General features: G+C 49.0%; 1 protein-coding gene across 7 annotated transcripts in view; it reads right to left on the bottom strand.

Annotated features, from left to right (window-relative positions):
- The window catches only part of BCAS1 (brain enriched myelin associated protein 1), a 98,563-nt gene extending 75,828 nt beyond the window's left edge, over positions 1–22,735 (bottom strand). For 5 of the 7 annotated variants that reach the window (XM_043479186.1, XM_043479184.1, XM_043479183.1 and 2 more), the window contains exons 1-3: positions 22,584–22,734; positions 9,437–9,513; positions 8,107–8,185 (exon numbers count right to left, since the gene is read on the bottom strand). In XM_043479186.1, the coding sequence (XP_043335121.1) occupies positions 8,107–8,185; positions 9,437–9,508 (151 nt within the window). In that variant the 5' untranslated portion in view covers positions 9,509–9,513; positions 22,584–22,734. Of the gene's footprint in view, positions 1–8,106; positions 8,186–9,436; positions 9,514–22,583 lie in introns of all 7 variants that reach the window. The other 2 variants (XM_043479182.1, XM_043479181.1) reach the window with 1 other exon arrangement.
- Between the last annotated feature and the right edge of the window lie 1,223 nt (positions 22,736–23,958).

Below are 23,958 nucleotides of genomic sequence, written 5' to 3' on the forward strand. Positions count from 1 at the left end.
CTCCCAGAACCCCCGCAACTAGCATGGTCTCGTGCCGTCCTGCTGGCCGGTGAGGTTTAAGTGGACGCCTGCTTGGGGCATGGGCTTCGGGCGAGGACCCTCCTTTCATTCCCAATAAAGGGAGAAAAGCCAGCGGCGCGCGGTGGCCTTTCCTGCTTCTGGGTCGCATGGCCCCAGGACGGGACGTGTGGGTGGGGGCAGCCTGGAGCCGCCGTGCACATTTAGCACACGTGCCTGGTGTCTGATAAAGCTGGTGAGCTGCCGCACCGCACTAGGGACCCCCAGCCTCCTTTTCACAACGAGACGTGCTGTCTGCTCAGGGCTCTAGCGCCTGCAGAGGATCCACGAGGAGCGAGGACTCGCCCTTCAGCTGCTTCTCCTGCTCGTCTCCTGGCGGGCCTGCTGTGTCGCGGTTCATTAATCTGTCAGCGTCTGCAAGCTTTCTGTGCCTCTCAGAGCCTGGGCCAAACTCTAGGGTCACTGCAACAACAAATGCAATGTCCTGTTCTCAGGAACTTGTATCCAAGTGGGGGAAATGGATTTGAAAAGCCAGCCAGTCGGGGGAAGGCCATGAGTGCCAAGTCACACCTGTTTGCTCCCTTCCCAACCAGAGATGCTGGTCCCAGGTCTGTCCCTCCACCAGGTGTCCGAGTTTTGGCGTTGGGTCTCCCAGCACACTTTGCCCAGCCATCCTGACTGGCTCCTCTTCTCCCTCCTTATGGCACAGCATTGGTAGGCAGATCATTTACGCAAATCAGGATTTTCAATCCAGAAAGTATTCCATTTACTTCTTTTTAAAAAAGCAAAATTAGGCAATTTTTCTTTTTAGGATAAAACTGACTACAAACAAAAATGAAAGACTAATGTTTTTAGAAACTTCTTATCCAGGTGAAACAGAGACGGTCTTCTATTTGTGATAAATGACGGTTTATGACAGATAAATCATGCCTTAGTCTCTGCCATTCGTTAGGAGTGAGAACAGCTTTCTTAAAAGGGTGAACTGTTGTGATAAATGTGATAGAAAGAAATCAAAGAAGGAGGTAAATGAGGTACTTCTATTTCCCTAAAACTGGTGAGGTTTTAGGTGTAAATACGCAGATGAAAAGTTTGGTCAGGCGATACAGCAGGGGAGAGGCCAGTGAGCAAGGACACTCATGACTGTGGACTCTGGCTGTGGTTTTTCCCTGTCTTGTGCCAGCCACTCTATAGAGGTCATGTTATCATCATTCCCATTTTCCAGGAGAGTCTCTGAGGGTACACGTTCCTTGACAAGGTTACACAGCTGCAGTGACAGAGCCGGGCTTCCCAGGAGGCACTGGTGATAAAGGACCGGCCTGCAAATGCAGGAGACGTGAGAGACGCAGGTTCGATCCCTGGGTCGGGAAGATGCCCTGGAGGAGGGCACAGCAGCCCACTCCAGTATCCTTGGCTGGAGCATCCCAGGCGCAGAGGAGCCTGGCAGCTGTGGTCCACGGGGTCACACAGAGTCAGACGCGACTGAAGCGGCTTAGCGCGAAGCGTGACAGAGCCGGCCGGCGGCCCGGGAGCCTCCGTGTGCTCCTATTAGTTTCTCGTTGCTGCGGTAACAAACTACCACCAGTTTTTGTGCCTTAAAACAACACAGGTATCTTACATCACAACCACCAGCGCCCTGACAGTGGACGGTTGCCTGGCAACAGCTGAAAGACTGTCTACAAGGCCTGAAAAGGCCTGCAGCCCCAGTCCTGGGCGTGTCACACCCCTGTTCTCGGGTGAGTCATGAATATTCCCCCCTCTCTTCACTCAGCTCCCTCCCTTTTGCCTTGACCTTCCATATATACATGGTGTCCCAATCCAAGTCAGGTTGAGAAGTTGATTTTTGAAATAAGTCCCTGCTTTTCCATTCTCTGGCCATGGGGTAAAACTTGCGCTGTTTTAGGCTCAGCATCAGTTTCTTTTCTGATTGTGTGAATCTGAATGAAACAAGGACCTTCCCCACTGAGGAAGAGGGCCTCCGTCTGGCTAGGACCTAAGTGGGGATTCTGCTGTGCAGCTGCCAAGTCGTGTCTGACTTTTTAACCCCAAGAACCGCAGCACACCAGGCTCCTCTGTCCCTCAGCATCTTCCAGAGTTTGCTCCAATTCACGTCCATCGAGTCGGTGATGGCATCCAAACATCTCATCCTCTGTCGTCCCCTTCTCCTTTTGCCTTCAATCCCTCCCAGCATCAGGGTCTTTTCAAATGAGTCAGCTCTTCGCATCAGGTGGCCAAAGTACTGGAGTGTCAGCTTCAGCATCAGTCCTTCCAATGAACACCCAGGACTGATCTCCTTTAGGATGGGCTGGTTGGATCTCCTTGCAGTCCCAGGGACTCTCAAGAGTCTTCTCCAACACCACAGTTCAAAAGCATCCATTCTTTGGCACTCAGCTTTCTTTATAGTCCAACTCTCACATCCATACATGACTACTGGAAAAACTATAGCTTTGACTAGACCGACCTTTGTCCGCAAAATGATGACTATACATCTCTTTGCCTACAACCAATTTGGTAATACCCCCCCCCTTTTCTTTTTTTGGTAATACCCCTCTTAAAAGGACCCTGTGGTTATACTGGGTCTACCTGAATAATCCAGGCTCAGCTCCCCACCTCAAGATCCTTAATTTAATCACATCACAAAACCTGCTTTTGACATGCAAAGTGACATATTCACAGGCCCTGGAGATTCGGATGTGGACGTCTGGCCTCCTGTTCTGGCATGATAGTTTTGTACTTGATGTGGTTCATTCCTACTTCTGCACAGGGATGTACCATCGTGTGAATCTGCCCTAATTGACACAGCCACTCTACTGAAGGACACGCAGCTCTTTGGGAAGTACTTCCTTAGCGACTTTGGAATTCTAATCAACATGTATTGGAAAAAGAGAGGGAAGAACTGAAGAAACAAATTTAAACAACCACGTTTTGGTAGAGCAAACACATAGCCTCTGCCCCAAAAGTGCAAGAAACGGTGCAAGCAGCAAGTCACGGCGCACGTGGCTCTGGCGTCGTCACCAGCTTTCCCCGAAAGAAGACGTTCAAATGGAATCTGAAATTGGCAGCTGAAGCTGGAAATATAATACGGATATAAAAATCAGGCATTTTGATTTTCTGAGATATTGCTATCGAAGATGAAGTATGATGCTAAACTTTGGCGAGAAGTCCCTCATCTACGTGACTTGTACTCCTTGATGCTGGTTTGATATCAAGATCCCTAGTCTCTTACCCTCACCAAGAAAAAATACTGTGCAAGATAAATTTATCTCTACAAGGCAACAGAAGGCAATTTCATGAATCAGTTTTAAAGAAGGGTTGTGCCTGATTGATCTCTCCCACAGTGTGTCTGGAAGACAAATAAGTAAAACACTGAAAAAGTACAAGGGATGCAGGAAAAAAAAGTTTCAAGGTTATATTTTAAACTTGCAAGAGCTATCTAGATGGAGCTAATACAGTTAACTTCATACCCGAATGACGGCCTTTATTAACATTAAATCCAAAACAGAAAAATAAACTTTCCTCACATGTTGACCACATGTCAGACACTCTTCCAAGTACTGTAGGTATATCAACTCATTTAAGCTTTCCAACGATCTTCAAAGCTTTGTCCTACCGTTATTACGATTCCTGTTTTACAGATGTGAGACCAGAGAGGCTCAGCAACTCGCCTAAGGTCACAGAGCAAAGCCACGACTTGCATTCAGGATGCCGCTCCCTAACGCCTAGGCTGTGTGCTCAGGCACTGCTTCTCAATAGGTCTTCATGGGAGATGTCCCCGAGTGGCAGTGAACGTCTTTAACAGGAGAAAACGGGAAGGAAAGGTATAGGTAAAAAGAAGGAAAACGGTCACTCAGGGTCCCATTTATCTATTCTTCCGGTCACTTTTCTCTGTTGTTCAGTCGCTCAGTCATGCCCAACTCTTTGTGACTCCACGGACTGTAGCTCACCAGGCTCTCTGTCCATGGGATTTTTCAGGCAAGAACACTGGAGTGGGTTGCCATGTCCTCCTCCAGGGGAATTCCCAACCCAGGGATTGAAGCTGGGTCTCCTGCTTTGGCAGGCAGACTCTTACCACGGACTCACCAGGGAAGCCTGAGTTTCTCTATGTGCATACATACACGCATGCACCAGACGGACACAAACATGCATCGAAAGGCATGGCCAGAGAATTTTGTCCAAAGGACAAAAAGAAAATCACCCACTTTTGTAGCCCTTTAAAAACTGCACTGAAAGTGATAATAACCCGGAGAAAACAGCACAAGGATGATAAGCTGCCTTCCCAGCTAAAACGGATAATCACTCCAAAGTGAGTTCCAGAGGGCGCATTGTCAGTGGAGGCAGGCGGAGGTTTTGGCTTCAGAGGATTAACTTAAACTTGCTACAGATTCTTCAGTGGGTGCCGATGCAAGGCTGCATCATACGAAAGCTGGTGCAACCATCCCACGGGTCACTCAAACGAGATTTTTTTTCCTGTGTATGCAGGTATCCACTGCAACACACTGTCCCAGATTGTTCCCTATATTTCTATTACCCATTTTCCTCTTCCCAGGAAGACCTGCCAATTATATGTATATTATATATTATAAAGTATATATATATATACATTGTATATATATATATTATACATTAAATATAACATATTATAATATATATTATTTTATATATATATAAAGGAGCGGAGAGGAAACTAAGGAAGGGGGGAGATAAAAGGAGAGGGAGAGAACAAGAGAGGGGACTGTCTCGATTTCCAACGTTTTGTTCCCATGTTCTTCCGTCTGACACTCTCCTCACCCTTGTGCCCCATATTAAAAATAGGGTCCAAAAAAATAGAGGCATAACCTCAACAACAACAGTGACTGAATGACAACAAAGAAAACCGTTTCCGTAGGACACATTACATTGTCAGGGCCTCTGGATCCGTCGAGAACGTCGACAGTTTGCACGTTATAAAAACGATACGACTCTGCTTTCCAAGTGTGTGCATCTCAGCAGCCAGCTTCACACCCCTCTCACCGAAGCTGCTGCTGTGGGTTCAGTCCATTCCACGCACATCAAAGCAGACATCTGACTCACAGGTTGAAAGGCAGGAAGAGACTTCTGACTTTATCTCATCCTGTGGTTGCCAATCCTGCCTGTGCCTCTGAACCCTCTAGAAAAAGTTCAGCAGTTCAGACCCCCAGGGCTCAAGCAGAGGGTATTCTGGAAAGATGGGACCTGGGCACCTACGCTTTTAATAAGCAACCTAGGTAAGATACTGGGACATCATATAATAAGAAATATATATTTGGTCTTCATCCCTGTTCCTGGCACAGAGCTCCTCAAACTTATATTTGAGTCAAGAAGATGACTTTTGTTATTGATGACAAGCCAGCCCCTTTTAACCACATCTGAGTTTATGTTAATGAGGTGACTTTGGAAAAGCCCCTCTAAGGATGGGGCCCCGGTTGCCAGAGAAATAAGACATGCGATCAGAGGGCTAGGATTTCAGCTTCACCACCCCGGCCAGTCTTGCAGGAGGGGAGAGTGGCTGAAAACTGAGCTCCAGCATCAATAGCCAGCGATTTAATCAAGCGCGCCTCCGTAATGAAGCCTTCGCAAACGTCTCTGAAGAACAGGGTTCAGACTGCTTCCGGGTTGATGAGCAGGGGGAGGTTCTGGACCGTGGCTTGTCCAGAGAAAGCACGGACGCTCCCCTGCCCCCAGGGTCCCCTCCCCCGCCTCCCCATCACCTCCTCCATCTGCCGTCGTCGCTGAGTTGTATCCTCTTAGAATAAACTGGTGACCTAGTAAGGGGCTTCCCTGGTGGCTGAGCGTAAAGAATCTGCCTGCCAATGCAGGAGACATGGGTGCAATCCCTGGGTCGGCAAGATCCCCTGGAGAAGGGAACGGCAACCCAGTCCAGTATTCTGGCCTGGGAAGTGCCATAGACAGGAGCCTGGGGGACCTCAGTCCAGGGGGCCGCAGAGGATTGGACAGGACTGAGCAGCGACCGTCTAGCAAGCACATCGCTCTCCGGTGCCCTGTGAGCCGTTCTGGCAAATGATTGCACCTGAGGGGGCAGTCATGGGAACCTCTGGTCTGTGGCCGAGCAGGACAGACGTTGTGGGTAACCTGGGGACTCCCCACTTGCCATCGGCAACTTTAGTGGGAGGTAGTCTTATGATACTGAGCCCATAACCGGTGGGAGCCGATGCTAACTCTTGGTAAACGGTGTCAGAACTGAACCGAACTGTGGGACACCCAGCTGGTGTCACAGAACCCCTTGGTATGGAAAACCCACACAACTGCCGTCAGATGTGGTGTGAGCAGCAGAGCGTGGACAGGGGAGACAGAGCAGTTTCTTCTCTCACATGAGGAAATTCTAAAGCTTCTGGAAGCAGGGCTGTGATTCATCTCACTGTTCAGTGAAGCCCAGAGCTCATGCAAATGACAGCAGCCACAACCGTCGTGGAGTCATAAAGCTAACACGTACGGAGCACTCACCACGGGCCACGGAAATGTGTGCTTTTATCATATCTGAGACTTAGCTTGTAGTCACTGTTTTTATCCCACTTCTGGGACAAGGAAGCCGAGGTTCAGAGAGGCTAAGTAACTGGCTCAAGGTCACACAGCTGGTAGGTGGCAAAACCAGCAGTTTGATTCCAGAGTTCTTACCCTCAACCACTGGGATACCCTGACTCTTATAGAATTTATTGGTATTTTTACACAGTAGAACTCAGTCACTTCTGATGCTTGGAATTTATAGCCTTGTTGTTGTTTAGTCGCTCAGTCGTGTCCGATTCTGTGTGACCCCGTGGACTGTAGCCCACCAGACTCCTGTCTATGGAATTTCCCAGGCAAGAATATTGGAGTGGATTGCCATTTCCTTCTCCAGGGATCTTCCTGACCCAGGGATCAAACCCGCATCTCCTGCCTCTCCTGCACTGGCAGATTCTTTACCACTGAGCCACCAGGGAAGCCCTAATAGCCTTATACTCCAGAATAAAATCAAATAGATAAGTACATTTTCCAGTTTCAACACTGCCCTCTGCTGTCTTCTATATTTCACTTGTTTCTTTGGAATTCCAAAGTGCTCGGTAATAAGTAAAATACTTGGTGAAGGATCACCTTGAGTCCTCTCAGCAATTCCATGAGATAGGTATCATTATCCCCACTTTACAGATGGGAAAACTGAGGCTTAGAAAGCCACATGACTTGCTCCAGGTCCCACAGCCAGTAAGTTGCAGGGCAGGGGTTTTAACTTTGGTCTGCTGGACTCCAAAGAGACCTGGCTCCCAGTGTTTCTATTCTGTTGCTTTTCACTTATTGCCGTAAATCCTCAGACTCTTCCAGACATCACACACACCCAAGAGAGACGAGTACTGTTAAGAGCTGAATTGCTGAGACGATGGAGTTCCTACGACCTCACTTGGAAACAGGGTCTCTGCAGAGGACCAAGTTAAGACGAGGCTGGGGCTGTGCCCAACCCCACGTCCCTGTGTCCGTACAAAAGGGAGAGGCTTGGACCCAGAGACAGATGCTCATAGAAGGAAGATGCTGGGAAACCAAGGAGGAGTGCTGCGTCAAAGCCAAAGAGTGTCTGAGGCCACCAGGAGTCAGAGCAGAGGCAGGGGACAGTCCTTTTTATTTAAAAAGACTTTTTTGTTTGATGTGGACCAATTTTTTAAGTCTTTATTGAATTTGTTACAATATTGCTTCTGTTTTTTGTTTTGGTTTTTTGGTCATGAGGCATGGGGGAGTCTTAGCTCCCCGACCAGGGATGAACCTGCCACCTCTGTGTTGGAAGGTGAAGTCTTAACTACTGGACCACCAGGGAAGGCCCCAGGGAACGGATTTTTTCACACACAGATCTCTCAGACGATCCCGACCTTGCCTACACCCTGAGTTCCAACTTCCAGCCCCAACACGGTGAGACGGTACATTCCCGTTGCGTAAGCCGTCCGCCCTGCGGAGCTGCGTTTGCAGGCCCAGGAACGACACGCGTGCCTTCCACGCGGCTTCAGCGCCGGCATCTGTTTCGCCATCAGCAGGGCCAGCAGCCCTTCCCCGCCCGCGTCTCCACCCCCAGGACGAGCAGTCCGCCGGGACACTCACCTTCCTCGTAGGGTTGCACCGGGCGGGCGGATATCATGACCGGCAGGCCGTTTTGACCACACGCGTCCCCAGACGCGACCTGGAACAGAACGTGTGGCAATATTAGACAAGTCTTGGATGAGAAAAATCAGAAAAACTCAGGAAAGAAACTCAAGGCCACAGGGGCACCTCACAAAATAAAGTCTCCACTTCTAGAAATCACCCCGCTTTCTATCACGCCTCAGTGAAACGAAAACCCCGATCTAAAGCACTGGATTCCCGGGCTGACGAGAGCTCTGCATGGTCTATGCCTGCGTTCAGCCAGCCCCGCGAGCCCGGGCAGGACAGACCCCTCCGCACAGGTGGGACTCCCGGGCAAACGGGGGCGCTGGTGCGACTGGTGAGGGGACAAGAGCGTGTCGGGCTGGGCGGTTAACCACACCCCAGGGTCCCGCACGCGGGCACAGCCTCCAGGCCACACTCTCCTCAGATTCAGGAAGTTGCCCTTTGCTATTTTTCTGCTCCACGCCCACCCCCTCCATCGAGCTGTTGAGACCCCTTTCCAATTTTAGGTCACTGCTGGATTATTTTCTCTTCTGTTATTTATTGCTGACATTTAAAAAGACTACACACATATATGTAGGCATATATGTACATATATATACACATACAGATATACTCACATGGAAAGAAAAAAGATTGCAAAAAAGAATGTGTTACCCGATGTCATTTTCGTAATAAATGATACCGCTCGTAGTTGGCGTTAACTTAATATTGATTACACGCTAAGTACTCTGCGTATCTCACCTTATTTTGCTAACACTATTAGTAGTGTAATATATGTTAATAAGTGCAGAGAGAGAAAAAAAAGCTAAGAGACTAAATACCCATCTTTTGGAAGACTTTTCTTTACTTTGTATTTTTTGTAACGGTTTTGTTTAAAAGAAGCTTGTGTTTGGAAGTTCCCTGGATACCAGAGTTGTGATGACCAAGAAACATCTCCAGATATTGCCGGTGGCGAGGCAGAACCACCCACGGTTGAGAACCACCGGTCCAGACCCACCCGCACCTGTACATCGGATGGATGGGAATCATCACCATGGAGACTCAGGTTCCATGGGCCCCCATCCCTGTGATTTCTTGTTCCCTGGGCCTTGAGTGGGGCCCTAAGAGCCTCCATTTTTAACAGCTCCTCGGTGGGGTCTGAAGGTTTGCGTCCCACTGAGCAACCCCCCAGAGCAGCAGCGGCCGCATAGCTTGCCCTGAGGAGCCCTGGGCAGGCTCCTCCTTCTGCCGTCATCCCGACCCTCCCGACCAATAGCTAATGACGCAGGGACTGTAAGGACACCACCTTGTGAGTGTCTGCTTCCGGGTCATTCTCTTGGTCTTCAACTCTTTGGGGAACACTCATTTGGTTACCCATTGTTCCTGCAACAGAGAAGAAGAGAGAGACACAGGGAAAATTAAAACCCAAGAGAAATGGGAGTCTCACTTCTGCCTATAAAACTAAGATGCAGAGACCTGCCCAGTCACTGTGGGAGTATTATCACAAGCACCAGGGAGACCAATTGCTCATGTCTGTTTTGAGGAATGAGGGAAGATTTGGGGCTCATGAATTCAACAGAACTAAAGTCAAACGCAGGAGCTTCACTGGTGGTCCAGTGGTTAGAACTCCACACTTGAGGTGCAGGGGGTACAGATTCCATCCCTGGTTGGGGAGCTAAGATCCCACAAGCTGTGTGGTGTGGGGGAAAAAAAAAGTGTAATAAAGATTTGGGTAGTTTAGTCGCTAAGTCGTGTCCAACTCTTGCAACCTCATGGACTATAGCCCGCCAGGCTCCTCTGTCCATGGGATTCTCCAGGCAAGAATACTGGAGTGGGTTGCAGTTTCCTTCTCCAGAATAGAGTTTGGGGACCTGAAAAAGAGTGGATACATATGTGTGTGTGACTGATTCCCTCCTGCACAGCAGGAGGGAACACGACATTGTAGAGCAGCTACACGCCCATCAACTTTCTCACAATTTCATTATTTGTTTTAGGCTCTGCTGGGTCTCTGTTGCTGCACGGGCTGTCCTCCAGCTGTGATGCCCCGGCTCCTCCCTGCAGTGACTTCTCGTGTGGGAAGCGTGGGCTCTGGGGCACGCAGGCGTCAGCAGCTCGTGGGCCGGGTACGTTCAGCCCCCTGTCTCTGGGCAGGCTCCGTAGTTGCGGCACACGGGCGCAGCTGCTCTGGGGCGTGCGGGATCTTCCTGGACCAGGCATGGAACTTGCGTTCCCTGCATTGGCAGGCGGGTTCTTTACCGCTGAGCCGCTAGGGAAGACCCCTAAAATTTCTTTAAAATGCAGTCCCAATTTTCAACTGCTTTTCATTTCTGGGGGAATGTTATCATATGAAAAGCATATTCCACGTAGATATAATTTTCTTCCTTCTTGGCCAGTCGCAGCTATTAGATCAAGGAGATTTTAGAATAGGGACAGTTAAAATGACACATACAATTTTCAATAGTCTCTGATCCTCAAACTAAATTAAATCCTATGTTAAAACCTCTTGTAGCACAGGCATTTTTTCATAGCACTTAGCACTATGTGTAATTATATCTCTATTTGGCTATATTTTCATTCATTTATTGATTCAACAAATGTACACTGAACACCAGCCCTGCGCCATATGCTGAAGCAGACACGAATTAAACAGATGAGCCCCTTTGACTTCATGGAGTTGAAATCTGTTGGGTGGACGGAGAATAACAAAGAGACAGTAAATACACAAATCAAGCCACGTCCCATAGCTCAAGGCAGCACGTGCAGTGGTGTTGAGCATAGACCCGGAACGGGACAACCTGGGCTTGAAGGCTCTCCCTGCCCCTCACTGCTGTGTGTCCTTGGATGAGTTAATTAGCCTCTCTGTGCCTCAGAGGGCCGCTACAAGTACACAATGAGTTAATGCTTGTGAAGTGGTTAGAACGATGCATGACTCTTCATGAGCAGTATAGAAGTGTTTGTTAATCCAAACACATTGGGTTCAAGGCTATGAACAAAAACGTAATATGTAATATGTCTATTATTATATATGAACATTAAAGGGGGCACACAAGAGGGCAGGAAGCGGCAGCGCTGGATAGGATGGTTCTGGGATGAAGTACAACTGATCCAGACTTAACTCTGAGGGCAATGCAGAACACTTATCTTCCATCTCCCTTCCCCATTAGCTGTAAGCACCATGAGGGCAGGGACTGTCTCTCTTTACCCACCATTATATCTCAGCACTGCGTCTGCACTGATCAGGTGTCAAATGATTACTTATTAGTTGAGTGGAGGGAATAATTATTAGTAACAATCCCTCACCCCGCAGCACTGAACTAGGCCCTAAACCCTTCTAGAGCCTCGTGACAGCACTGATGACGATAGTTCACAGCTGTCCACACGTCCTCAGCTCCAAGCACTGTTTTCCAAGAGTGCGTCCTGGGCCGTCTCGTGTGGCCCTGCACGCCCGCGTGAAACGGGGGTCACCATCATGTCACTGTAGCTGAGAGGAAGCTGAGTCACAAGGAGGTAAAGTCAGTTTCCAAAGGTCAGCTGGCTAGAGACGGCAGAGGGAGACGCCTGCACGGGCTGCCTGTGCCCCAGCCTCTGAACGTCCCCACAGAATTCCCTTCCCCGTGGAAAGGAGGGGATCGAGCCTCCCGAACGCACACATCCGGAGAAAGGCCGCGTGAGGTCTTGACCCAGAGGATGTCTGCTTCCAGAGGTGCGGCTCTTTCAGTCCCGCTAAGCTGCCTTACTAGTTAAAAGCTGCTTTTTTCACGCACATAAGTGATTCCAATGTAGCCCTTCTCCAAAGACCTGGCTCCTGAGTCTTGGAATAATAGCCAGGGGTTTTAATTCCTGGCCAAACGCAGTCAATGCATCTCCAAGGATTTCCATGGGAGGAGGCTTGAGTAATCAGAAATTTGGGAGGCCATAAAAGGGCTTTCTTGGGGGAACCTGGTAGATATCAGAATTGGGATTTTATATATAAAATAACAACAGGGCATTACAACAGGTAATAAAGCTGAGCAGTGCTAAAACATACAGGACCCCTGTTATGTTGCAATATTTTTTATTTATAAAATCCAAGATATCCACACTCCCAATAGGCCATCACTTCATCTATAAATGGGATACTATGAAAATAATACTGCATATTCAAGGCCAGGGTCAGCAAATGACAGCTGGGGAACAAATCCAGTCCGCCGCCTGTTTTAGGCTGGCCTATGTGCTAAGAATGGGTTTTACACTTATAAAGGGTTGGGGAAAAAAATCAGAAGAATCATAGATTGTGACACATGAGAATTATATGAAATTCAAATTGTGGTATCCATAAATAAAATTCTTTTGGAAGACAGCCATGCCCATTCATTTATCTATAGTCTACCTACAGCTGCTTTCACGGACTGAGGCAGAGTTGAGGAGTTTCAATAGAGACCATATGGCCTGCAAAGCCTAAGATATTTATTGTCTGGCCTTTTCTAGAAAGTTTATAGGTTTTGCTTAACATCAGCCTCGGTAACATATACTCATTTTGCAAACAATGAGATTGAAGCAGCTGAGAGATTAAGTGTTGCCCAAATTAAGACTGACCAGGAACTGAACCCACTGTGTATAAAAATAATGACAACTCTAGCAACCATAGTAATGATGAGACAGTAATAGTAGGAGCTTCTCTGGCGGCTCAGTGGTAAAGAACCCGCCTGCCGGTGCAGGAGACACAGATCTGATCCCTGGGCCAGGAAGGTCCCACGTGCCACGGAGCAGCTAAGCCCGAGCCCCACAGCTGCTGCAGCCTAGGCTTTAGGGCCGGGGAGCATCAACTCCCGAGCTCACGAGCTGCAGCTCCTGGAGCCCTCACCCCCGAGAGCCTGAGCTCTGCATCACGAGGAGCCACTGCGGTGAGAAGTGCGTGCGCCCCACCTGGAGAGCAGGCCCCTCCGGGGAACCTGAGAAATGCTTCACACAGCAACAGAGGCACCCGGCGCAGCTTCAGTAAATAACATCATGTTTGAAAGACGGTGATATTAATAATGGCCTTGACCAGACGGATCTTTGCTGGCAAAGTAATGTCTCTGCTTTTCCATATGCTGTCTAGGTTGGTCATAACTTTCCTTCCAAGGAGAAAGCGTCTTTTAGTTTCATGGCTGCAGTCACCATCTGCAGTGATTTTGGAGCCCAAAAAAATAAAGTCTGACGCTGTTTCCACTGTTTCCCCATCTATTTCCCATGAAGTGATGGGACCAGATGCCATGATCTTAGTTTTCTGAATGTTGAGCTTTAAGCCAACTTTTTCACTCTCCTCTTTCACTTTCATCAACAGGCTCTTTAGTTCCTCTTCACTTTCTGCCATAAGGGTGGTGTCATCTGCATATCTGAGGTTATTGATATTTCTCCTGGCAATCTTGATTCCAGCTTGTGCTTCTTCCAGCCCAGCGTTTCTCATGATGTACTCTGCATATAAGTTAAATAAGCAGAGTGACAATATACAGCCTAGACGTACTCCTTTTCCTATTTGGAATCAGTCTGTTATTCCATGTCCAATTCTAACTTGCTTCCTGACCTGCATATAGGTTTCTCAAGATGCAAGTCAGGTGGTCTGGTATTCCCATCTCTTTCAGAATTTTCCACAGTTTATTGTGATCCACACACTCAAAGGCTTTGGCATAGTCAATAAAGCAGAAATAGATGTTTTTCTGGAACGCTCTTGCTTTTTTGATGATCCAGTGAATGTTGGCAATTTGATCTCTGGCTCCTCTGCCTTTTCTAAAGCCAGCTTGAACATATGGAAGTTCATGGTTCATGTATTGCTGAAGCCTGGCTTGGAGAATTTTGAACATTACTTTACTAGCGTGTGAGATGAGTGCAATTGTGCGGTAGTTTGAGCATTCTTTGGGATTGCCTTTCTTAGGGATTGAAGTGAAAACTGACCTTTTCCAGTTCTGTGGCCACTGCTGAGTTTTCCAAATTTGCTGGCATATTGAGTGCAGCACTTTCACAGCATCATCTTTTAGGATTTGAAATAGCTCAACTGGAATTCCATCACCTCCACTAGCTTTGTTCGTAGTGATGCTTCCTAAGGCCCACTTGACTTCACATTCCAGGATGTCTGGCACTAGGTGAGTGATCACACCATCATGATTATCTGGGTCGTGAAGATCTTTTTTGTACAGTTCTCCTGCGTATTGAATTGATGCTTTTGAACTGTGGTGTTAGAGAAGACTCTTGAGAGTCCCTTGGACTGCAAGGAGATCCAACCAGTCCATCCTAAAGGAGATCAGTCCTGGGTGTTCATTGGAAGGACTGATGCTGAAGCTGAAACTCCAATACTTTGGCCACCTGATGAGAAGAGCTGACTCATCTGAAAACACCCTGATGCTGGGAGGGATTGGGGGCAGGAGGAGAAGGGGATGACAGAGGATGAGATGGCTGGATGGCATCACCGACTCGATGGTCATGAGTTTGAGTAAACTCCGGGAGTTGGTGATGGACAGGGAGGCCTGGCGTGCTGCGATGCATGGGGTTGCAAAGAGTCAGACATGACTGAGCGACTGAACTGAACTGAATATTAATAATAATAATATTACGGTTTAGTTGCTAAGTCATGTGTTAGTCACTCAGTCATGTCTGACTCTTTGTGAACCTATGGACTGTAGCCCACCAGGCTCCTCTGTCCATGGGATTCTCCAGGCAAGGACACGGGAGTGGGTTGCCATGACCTCCTCCAGGGGATCTTCCTGACTCAGGCATCAACCTGTGTCTTCTGCTTTGGCAGGCGGATCATTTACTGCTGAGCCACCAGGGATGCCCCAATATAATAATAATAACAAATTTGGTGAGTGCTCATCACCTGCTGGGAAACTGTCCTGAGAGCTCCATGTGCCATAAATGAGTTCACTCCTCACAGCAAACCAACAAGGCATGTCAGTTCAGTTCAGTTGCTCAGTCGTGTCCGACTCTTTGCAACCCCATGAACCGCAGCACGCCAGGCCTCCTTGTCCATCACCAGCTCCTGGAATTTACCCAAACCCATGTCCATTGAGTCGGTGATGCCATCTAACCATCTCATCCTCAGTCGTCCCCTTCTCCTCCTGCCCCCAATCCCTCCCAGCATCAGGGACTTTTCCAATGAGTCAATTCTTCACATGAGGTGGCCAAAGTATTGGAGTTTCAGCTTCAGCATCAGTCCTTCCAATGAACACCCAGGACTGATCTGCTTTAGGATGGACTGGTTGGATCTCCTTGCAGTCCAAGGGGCTCTCAAGAGTCTTCTCTAACACCACAGTTCAAAAGCATCAGTTCTTCGGTGCTCAGCTTTCTTTATAGTCCAACCCTCACATCCATACATGACCACTGACTAAACCATAGCCTTGACTAGATGGACCTTTGTTGGCAAAGTGATGTCTCTGCTTTTTCATATGCTGTCTAGGTTGGTCATAACTTTCCTTCCAAGGAGTGTCTTTTAATTTCATGGCTGCAATCATCATCTGCCATGATTTTGGAACCCCCCAAAATAAAGTCAGCCACTGTTTCCACTGTTTCCCCATCTATTTCCCATGAAGTGATGGGACCAGATGCCATGATCTTAGTTTTCTGAATGTTGAGCTTTAAGCCAACTTTTTCACTCTCCTCTTTCACTTTCATCAAGAGGCTTTTCAGTTCCTCTTCACTTTCTGCCATAAGGGTGGTGTCATCTGCATATCTGAGGTTATCCTCTCAGGGGCGCTGGCTGAGAGGAGCTACCCCACGCCCGAGGTCAGGGGCAGCAGCGGAGAGGAACAAGGCAGAAGTATCATCATTCTAATTTTACAGATGAGAAAACGGAAATTCATAGGTTAAACGCCTCGACCAAGGGCACTTGCAAAAATGTATACACAGTAGATGATGTCTCCATCTAAATCTAGCTTTTTACAAAATTAAAAATAACTTACCATTGGGCTTACAAACTTTCAAAGCTCCTATTATTCAATTTACATTTAATTCAATTTGGGAGCTAACTTCAATAAAAATGTTTGAGGTTATAAAAACATCTTTGCCCTGAGAGAGGTGTCGGGTGTGCAGATAGGAGAGAAACTTTCAACCCGCAAGAGTTTGGGTTCCGTATCCTGACCATTGCAGGTTTTAAGGTGCCTCTCAGGCAGTGTCAAGGCCAAATGGCCTGAAAGAAGGAAAACCCACTTGCACGTCTTTTGCGGGGACAACCTGGACTCAGATAACATTGGTTTCCGCCAGCAGTTACAGCATACTTGTTGTGAAATTGCTTCCGCCTTTCAAATTTTGCGAGAGGCCAGATTTCCATGAGCCGAAAACAAACGGTTACTGCCACCTATCGGTCAATGTCAGTATTGGCCGAAACAAACACACTGGGCCTGCAGCGCGTGTGCTCGGTCCTGTCCGACCCCGCGACCCCACGGACGGCAGCCCCCCAGTGAGGTCAAAATGTCCGGGGACATCAAAGGAAATGCTTTCACGTTTAGCGGTTAAGCCTTCCGTTAAAGGTCCGCAAGACCATGGCACGTCCTTTTGTGCCCCAAAGATGCTGCTGTTTTTAGTCGCTCAGTCGTCTTCCGACTCTGCGCGACCCCATGGACTGCAGCCCGCCAGGCTCCTCTGTCCATGGGATCCTCCAGGCAAGACACTGGAGTGGGCTGCCATGCCCTCCTCCAGGGGATCCTCCTGATCCAGGGATCGAACCTGCGTCTCCCACACTGCAGGCAGATTCTTTACCAGCTGAGGCCACCAGGGACGCCCGCCCCAAAGACGGTACAGCCAATGAGGCGGTAACGTTGATCACACCCGAGTGGGGACGTGCCAGCGCTGAGACCTCTAGGTGGAGAGCAGTGCAGTCAAATAAGGGCGCGGGCTCTGGGGACTAAACACCCAGGCGGGAGTCCCCACCCAGCCGCCCACTGAATGAGTGACAGCGGGCAAGTTACCCAGCCTCACGGGGCCTCAGTTTCCCCTTCTGTAAAATGGGGATAATAAGGGCACACACTCAAGAGGCTGCTGTGAGAGGTCAAGGCACCAGTAGACAGAAGCTGCCCCGAACAGGGTGTGGCACGCAGTGAAGGTGTACCCTGAAGCTGATCTTCATGGTTAGAAGTGTCACCATGATCCCCACTGATACTTTCAGAGTCGTCTGATACAATCGGCTAAAGAACTTGGCAGCACTGCTGATTTCTGTGATCATCTCACACAGTCAGCTAGGGATCCTGGATCTGTATTTTTAGCAAATGCACACAGGTATGGGGGACTGGGTTGGAGAGCAGCACCCAGGTTGTCCTGGGGATGAGGACATTCTGGGGAGGCACAGCCATCCTGTTTTAGCCAGGAAAGCCCAGGCAAACCAGGATGAGTTGGTCACCATGAAAGCCATGTCAGGGACTCTGTGAGGCAGGAACCCTTTTTATCCCCATTTAGCAGATGGCAAAACTGAGGCTGCAAGTGGTCCAGACTGGACCATTCCTGTCTGTGATGAAGTTTCCTCCAGTCTCCAACAGAGGAGAAGAATAAATCAGGTGATGCATTTTTTTCCATCAAGAAAAACATTCTTTGAAAGAGCTAGGTTTTTATTTTGGAAAAAAAAAAAATGAAGGTGACATCAAAATGCCCTTTCGTGACCTGATGGTGTGCATTGTTTTGTTCTTATGAATGTCCTTAAATCTGACATTAAACACAAGTCTCCATATGGCAGAGAGGTTTGTTTTTGAAATTAGACTCAAGGGCCTAGTATTCGGAGAACGTGGGCCAAGTCTTTGGCTGGGGGTCATTCAGATGAGAAAGTCTCCTTACTTCTCCTTTTCCCACCTCTGTTACTGAGGCCAGTCTTCAAACTGTTACACATTCCAATCCCCATGGGAGATTTTAGTCCCCGTGTCCAGGCCCCCGCCAGACCCATTCTATCAGAACCCCTGGCTGGGGCCTGGGCATCAGAATATTTTCGAGATCTCCAGGTGACTTCCACGACGGCAAGGGCTAAGAGGTGCCATCCTGGACATTTTGGGGGAGTAAGGTTCACTTGGGCCAGGGACTCCCCCAGATGCTGACTCCCCTGGTACGTGGAACCAGGGTCCGGATTCTCAGAGAGAGGAAGGGCTTTGGCTTTAAAGGTCCACAAATCACAGCCAGCTCAGGGAACCTGAAAATGTTTGCAACCCTTTCAAAGCACTCTTTTTTGGGGGGGCCAAACTGTCCATGTGGCATGCAGGATTTGTTTCCTGACCCAGGATCGAACCCAGGGCATGGTAGTGATGGTGACAAGTCCTAACTACTAGGCCAGTAAGGAACTCCTGAGGGGGGCATTCTTATTGTCCCCATTTTACAGATGCATCACCTGAGTCCAGAGAGCCTGAACTCCTGGTCTAAGATCATGCTGTGAGCTGAACTATGTCCTCCTCCAAAGTGACATGTCAAAACCCTAACCCAGCATGACTGTATTTAGAGATAGATTAGAGGAAGTTATAGGGGTGGAGCTCTAATCCTAAGGATTAGCAGCCTTATAAGAGAAGACACCCAAGAACTTGCTTCCTCTCTCTATTATGTGAGGACCCCACAAGAGGGCAGAGGTGTGAGGGCTGCAAGCGAGGAAAAGCACTTCCACCAAAGCCAGAATTAGTTAGGATCTTCATCTTGGATTTATTAGCCTCTTGGGTTGTGGGAAAACAAATATCTGTTGTTCAAGTCACCCAGTCTATGGGTTGTTTGTTTGTTTGTTTTGTTACACAGCTTGAGCTGACTAATACAGATCATCAGCTAGTAAGAGGGAGCATCAGGGCTTAACCCTTAGCAGCCTGGCTCCACAGTTCAAGCTCTAAACTTTTCCTTACTCTTACTGTCTCCTCTGCCATATAAGTTATGCTAAATTTTATTAAGTATTTGCATATAATGTAATACAATATACACTATAAAATACTTATTGCATTTCTATTTTTGCAATGAGAAATCAAAATCATAACTAGTCAAGGAATACGGCCAGATCTAAAGTGAATAAAAAATTGAAAAGTCATCAATAATCTTTGTAAAGATTTAGCCCAACGGCTTGGCAGCAGTCAGATGAGAAAAATGTTAGTTCTTACTGTTTATTTCTCTTCTTAGTGTTGTAATCACATCAGCTCTGTTTTGACCCACAAGTGAATTCGCCATTCTGGAAAGTTTCCTTTGGATTTCTCCTTTTTTACTCCGGTGACTGGTGTTCAGGCGGCCTCATTTAATGTAATTAATCAATTAATCAATTTTAGAGCGTTTTAACTGAATGACTTTGACATGTCACATTTATAAGTTTAAGGTGCAACATGTTTTACTTTGATACATTTATATATTGTAATATGGTTGCCAATACAATGATATTTACCACATGATGCAGTTAAATGTCTGTATTCATTTCCTGTGGCCTCAATCTCTAAGCTACTACTCCTTACAAGTTCCTTCCCTTAAACACTCTTATCCCCGCCCACCCTTCCACCACTGACTCTTCATTTAGTTAAAAGTTAACAATGTCCTCCTTCTCCAAACAGATCAAACACCAAAGGTGGTACCAGCTGCCTTAGAGAAAGAGCATTTCTGCAGCAGCCTTGCCGGCAGTTAAATGACTGTCAGATGGAGGAGGAGGTCCTCAAAGGGCGCAGTGATGACAGAATTAGTCACTGGGTAAACGGAAACACCTTTGATCAATGCAGTGGAATGTAGGTAAACTGGAGGCCCTTCTCACCACCCCTGAGGGTGGTGCCCACAGGAGCAGGCTGGCATGCCCAGCAGAACAAGCCCTCTGCCCACAGCTCCAAAGACAGGGTCGAGGTGAGTGAAGAGAACAGATGTGCCAGGCCCCACGGCCCTGCACCGCCCGTGGCCCCCGGCTCCGTGCTGGAGCTCGGGCTGCTGTGTGCAGAGGCTGAAGGCCGGTCCTCTGCACCCCCAGCCCTGCGCCCCGAGCCCCGGTGTGGGGGTCAGGGGGAGGGGCTCCTCATCAGGGTGCTGCTGAGTGTGTGAGGCAGTCTGGGAACTGAGGTGCTGCTATTGGAATCCTTCACCATCGCTGTTCCTGGAAGGCTCGGAGCTCAGTGTCTTGTCCCGAGTGTTGCCCCAAACATCTTTAGGCTGGTAGTGATAGCAGGCAACATTAGCTGCAGCCTCACTATGAGCTCGGCAGGGTCAGGAGTGGGGCGGGGCAGGAGAGGCGTCCGGGCGCAAAATGCAAGGAGGCGTCCCCTTCAAGGTTGGGCAGGTACGGTGGGCGCCTCAGAGTGAGTGCCTGCCGGCATTGCCCCTGCAAGCTGCCCAGGGCTGGGCACTCGACTCACGCTCTCCCCGTTTTCTCTCACAGCGGCCTGTCATTCCCCCATCATGCAGATAAGGAGACTGCGGCTTGACGATGCAAGCCCTTCACCCCAAGAATGTAAACCCCTTGGGGGTAGGTACCCCACCTATCCTGCTTGCACAGAGTGTGCCCTGATTTAATGGATGAAGGAGTGTAAGGTAACCCTGATCAGACAGAAAGTTCTAGTGAGGCAGAGCTCAGGTTGAACCTGGTTCCATGGGACTCAGGCACTCAGACCCTTCAGGCTGCCCAGCCCAGCTCTGGGCGGCAAGAGAAGCTGCTGACACGGTGACCCTCCACGGATGTTTAAGCCGCCAGCGGCTCGGGCGGGCCTGCAGCAGCAGCCCCCGCCGCCCTCCCGGGCCGTTCCCAAACCTCTTTGTGCGTCCCCATCGTCATCAGAAGCCTGAAGCACATGCCTTTCCCTACAAAGACAACCCTTCCTGAGTTTCAGAACCCTCTGGGAAAAAACAGCAATCCTGATTTGGGACTCCTTCAACTGAAAACCATATTCACAGGGCCCTCCCTTGGTTTTTATTTAGGGGCAGAGCAAGGATCTATATGAATTCCCAGGTGGCTCATTGGTAAAGAATCTGCTTACCAATGCAGGAGATGCAGGTTCAATCCCTGGGTCTGAGAGATTCCCCTGGAGAAGGAAATGGCAACCCTCTCCAGGATTCTTCCCTGGGAAATCCCATGGACAGAAGAGCCTGGCGGGGTACAGTCCATGGGGTCGCAAAGAGTTGGACATAACTGAGTGATGGAGCGCGCACACACACTCACACCAGGATCCATTCCCTCCAGGCCTCCAAGGCAGCTCAACTCTAGCAGGGCATGATGAGAGTGGGGTCAGACGCCTCCTGGTGCAAAATTTAAGGGGGCACCAGAAAACTCAGCCATCAAGATAAATTTTATATATATATATATATATACACACACACACACATATATATATTTCAATAATATATTATCTTAAAAACACCAGAATTAATGCTGGGACTGATTCTTCACAAAATATGTGGTTACTTGGTTCATTGTGGATGTTTTTGCATTCATTGAAAATTTTAAAAATATTGCTTTAAAAAATAATTTATCTCAAAGATGGAGTTTTTTTTGGTGTCTCTGAAATTCTGCCCCCAAGGAGAGGATAGAGCCTCACTCATCTCACTGAAGTCGGCTCTGATGGGAGCCCAGTTCCCTTCCATGGATCCAGGAGTCCCTCCCCACCCCTCCCCAACCTCATTTCCTAATGTCACGCGGAGATGACAACAACAAGAAAAATAAGAGCTAATACTCATTGAGCACGTCAGTAGGTGTCCCCTGCCTGGGTCCCCTCAGCTCTCGTGGATGTCACTTTGATCTTGAGACTATTAACTTGCCTGTTTCACAGATGAAGACACTAAAGCTCAGAAAGTGAAGTCACCCACCCCAGGGCGCCCAGCTGGTCAGTGGCGGGGCTGAGACTGGCTCGGGCATCAGAAGGGCTCCAGACCAGCTGGTCTCTCATCACCAGGGCTGTTCACAGCAGTAAGTGGAATTTCTGAGGGCAGTGCAGATTCTGGAGTCTGCTGCTGGGATCTGAACCCTGCAGGTGCCTCCAGGGGAGGTCTTGAATGTTAAATAAGAATTTATGTCAAGAGCCAGATTCACCAAAGTCCCTGGGGGAGTCCTTCTCCCTGTCTCCCTCACCTCCTTAGGCACTGCCCCTGGACACAGACTCCAAGCTGGCTCTGAGTTCTGACGGTGGTCCCCCAAGCATGCAGCATACCCCTCCATCTGCTGACTTCCCCCCCATTCCCCTCCATCCGCTGACTTCCCCCCATACCCCTCCATCCGCTGACTTTCCCCCCAAGTTTACACTTGAAATGACACATAACAGGTCCATGCAAACAGGAGTTATTTCTGCTGTTGTGAACTCAACACTGCCCACATTATCACTGAATCCTTGTATCCTTTTAGGTAGGGCTGTCTTTGGGTCCATTTCACAGATGGTGAAACTGAGGCCCTCACAGACCCAACGCCACTCCGTGACTCACTGGCAGAGCAGGGTCAAGCTCAACCCTCTCTGGCCTCTGGCTTCTACAGTTCATCATCTGCAAATAACAAATAACGAAGAACAAGCCCTCCGGCCACGCTGAAGAGCTCTGGACGCAGTTACCTGCCAGCCCCGTGGGAACGCCTGCTGTCCTCGGTGCCTCCTGGAGCTGCGTCCGTGTGGAGCGCCGTGAGTCCAGCTGCCGCTGCCCAGGGCCAGGCTGCCAGCTGAGCCGGGCCCCTTGCCCTTTGCTTCCTCGTCCGGAGCCCGCTGGCTGAATACACAGAGCAGGCAAACACAAGCCTGGGTGGAGCCGCCCCTCCTGGACCGCCCTGGAGGAGCAGGTTCTCTTCCTGGATCCGGGCTGGCCTCGCCTCTCCAGGGGAACCCGAGCTCCCAATTGCTCTTGTGCGGACGCCTCCCTGGCACCACGAGCGTCCTGCCCTCACCGGCTGCGTCCACTCGGGCTGACCGGGCAGCTCGCTCCCTTCCCCAGTGACCACGGGGCCTGGGGAAAGCCGGGAAAACACGTTCTGTGAGGTCGTGCAGTTCTGCCTGCCTTTCACCTTCATTCTTTCTGGAACACCACCGAAGGGGGAGGAACAGCATCTCACCCCCCACAGCCTCCGGTCAGGCAAACATCCCTCCCTGAGGCCCGCGGGTGCCGGAAAGCAGGCAACCGAAGGTGGTGTGCTGCTCTGGAGACAGAGCCTGGCACTGGAAAGGGCACTGTTCTTCTCTGCAAGCTAGAAATTCAAGACAGGCCATCTAATGTATTTAGTTCCAGCAAGGATGCTTACTCCGGCATCTTAGAAAGACACATGCAGGACAGTAGGACAGCCTGAATACAAAGATAACGAGGGACTTCTTGGCGGTCCAGTGGCTAAGACTCCACACTTCCAAGGTAAGGGGCACAGGTTTGATCCCTGGTCCAGGAAGTAAGATCCCATAGGCCACACAGTCAAAACAAAAGCAAAATCGTTGGCCATGCTGGTTATGCAGCTCTGCAACTATACCAAAAATCACTGCATTGTGCAAGTAAAGCAAGTGAATGGTATGGTGTGTAAATTATAACTCAATTTTTAAATTTTTAAAAAGGATAACAAACGAAGGCATCACTGACTCAATGGACGTGAGTTTGAGCAAGCTCCGGGAGTTGGTAATGGACAGGGAAGCCTGGCGTGCTGCAGTCCATGGGGTCGCAAAAAATCAGACACGACTGAGCGACTGAACTGAACGGAACTGAACAAAAGAAAATAGAGACATGAGAGTGGGTGTACTGAACGGGACTCAGACCACCGGCCAGTGTGTGTGTGGGTTTATAAACGGGGCTAAGACCATTGGTAAGTGTGTGTGTGGGTTTATAAACTTGCTCAGATGTGGGTTTGAGCTTCCTAACAGCCTGTGCAAAATGGGAAACATGATGAGTTATGTTAGTCAGTGTTCTTGAGAAAACATTCCAGAGAAATAAAACCAGTAATTATTGTGGCTTTACTCA

This window comes from Cervus canadensis, chromosome 10 (assembly GCF_019320065.1).
Source record: "Cervus canadensis isolate Bull #8, Minnesota chromosome 10, ASM1932006v1, whole genome shotgun sequence".
In the NCBI taxonomy this organism is placed as follows: Eukaryota; Metazoa; Chordata; class Mammalia; order Artiodactyla; family Cervidae; genus Cervus; species Cervus canadensis.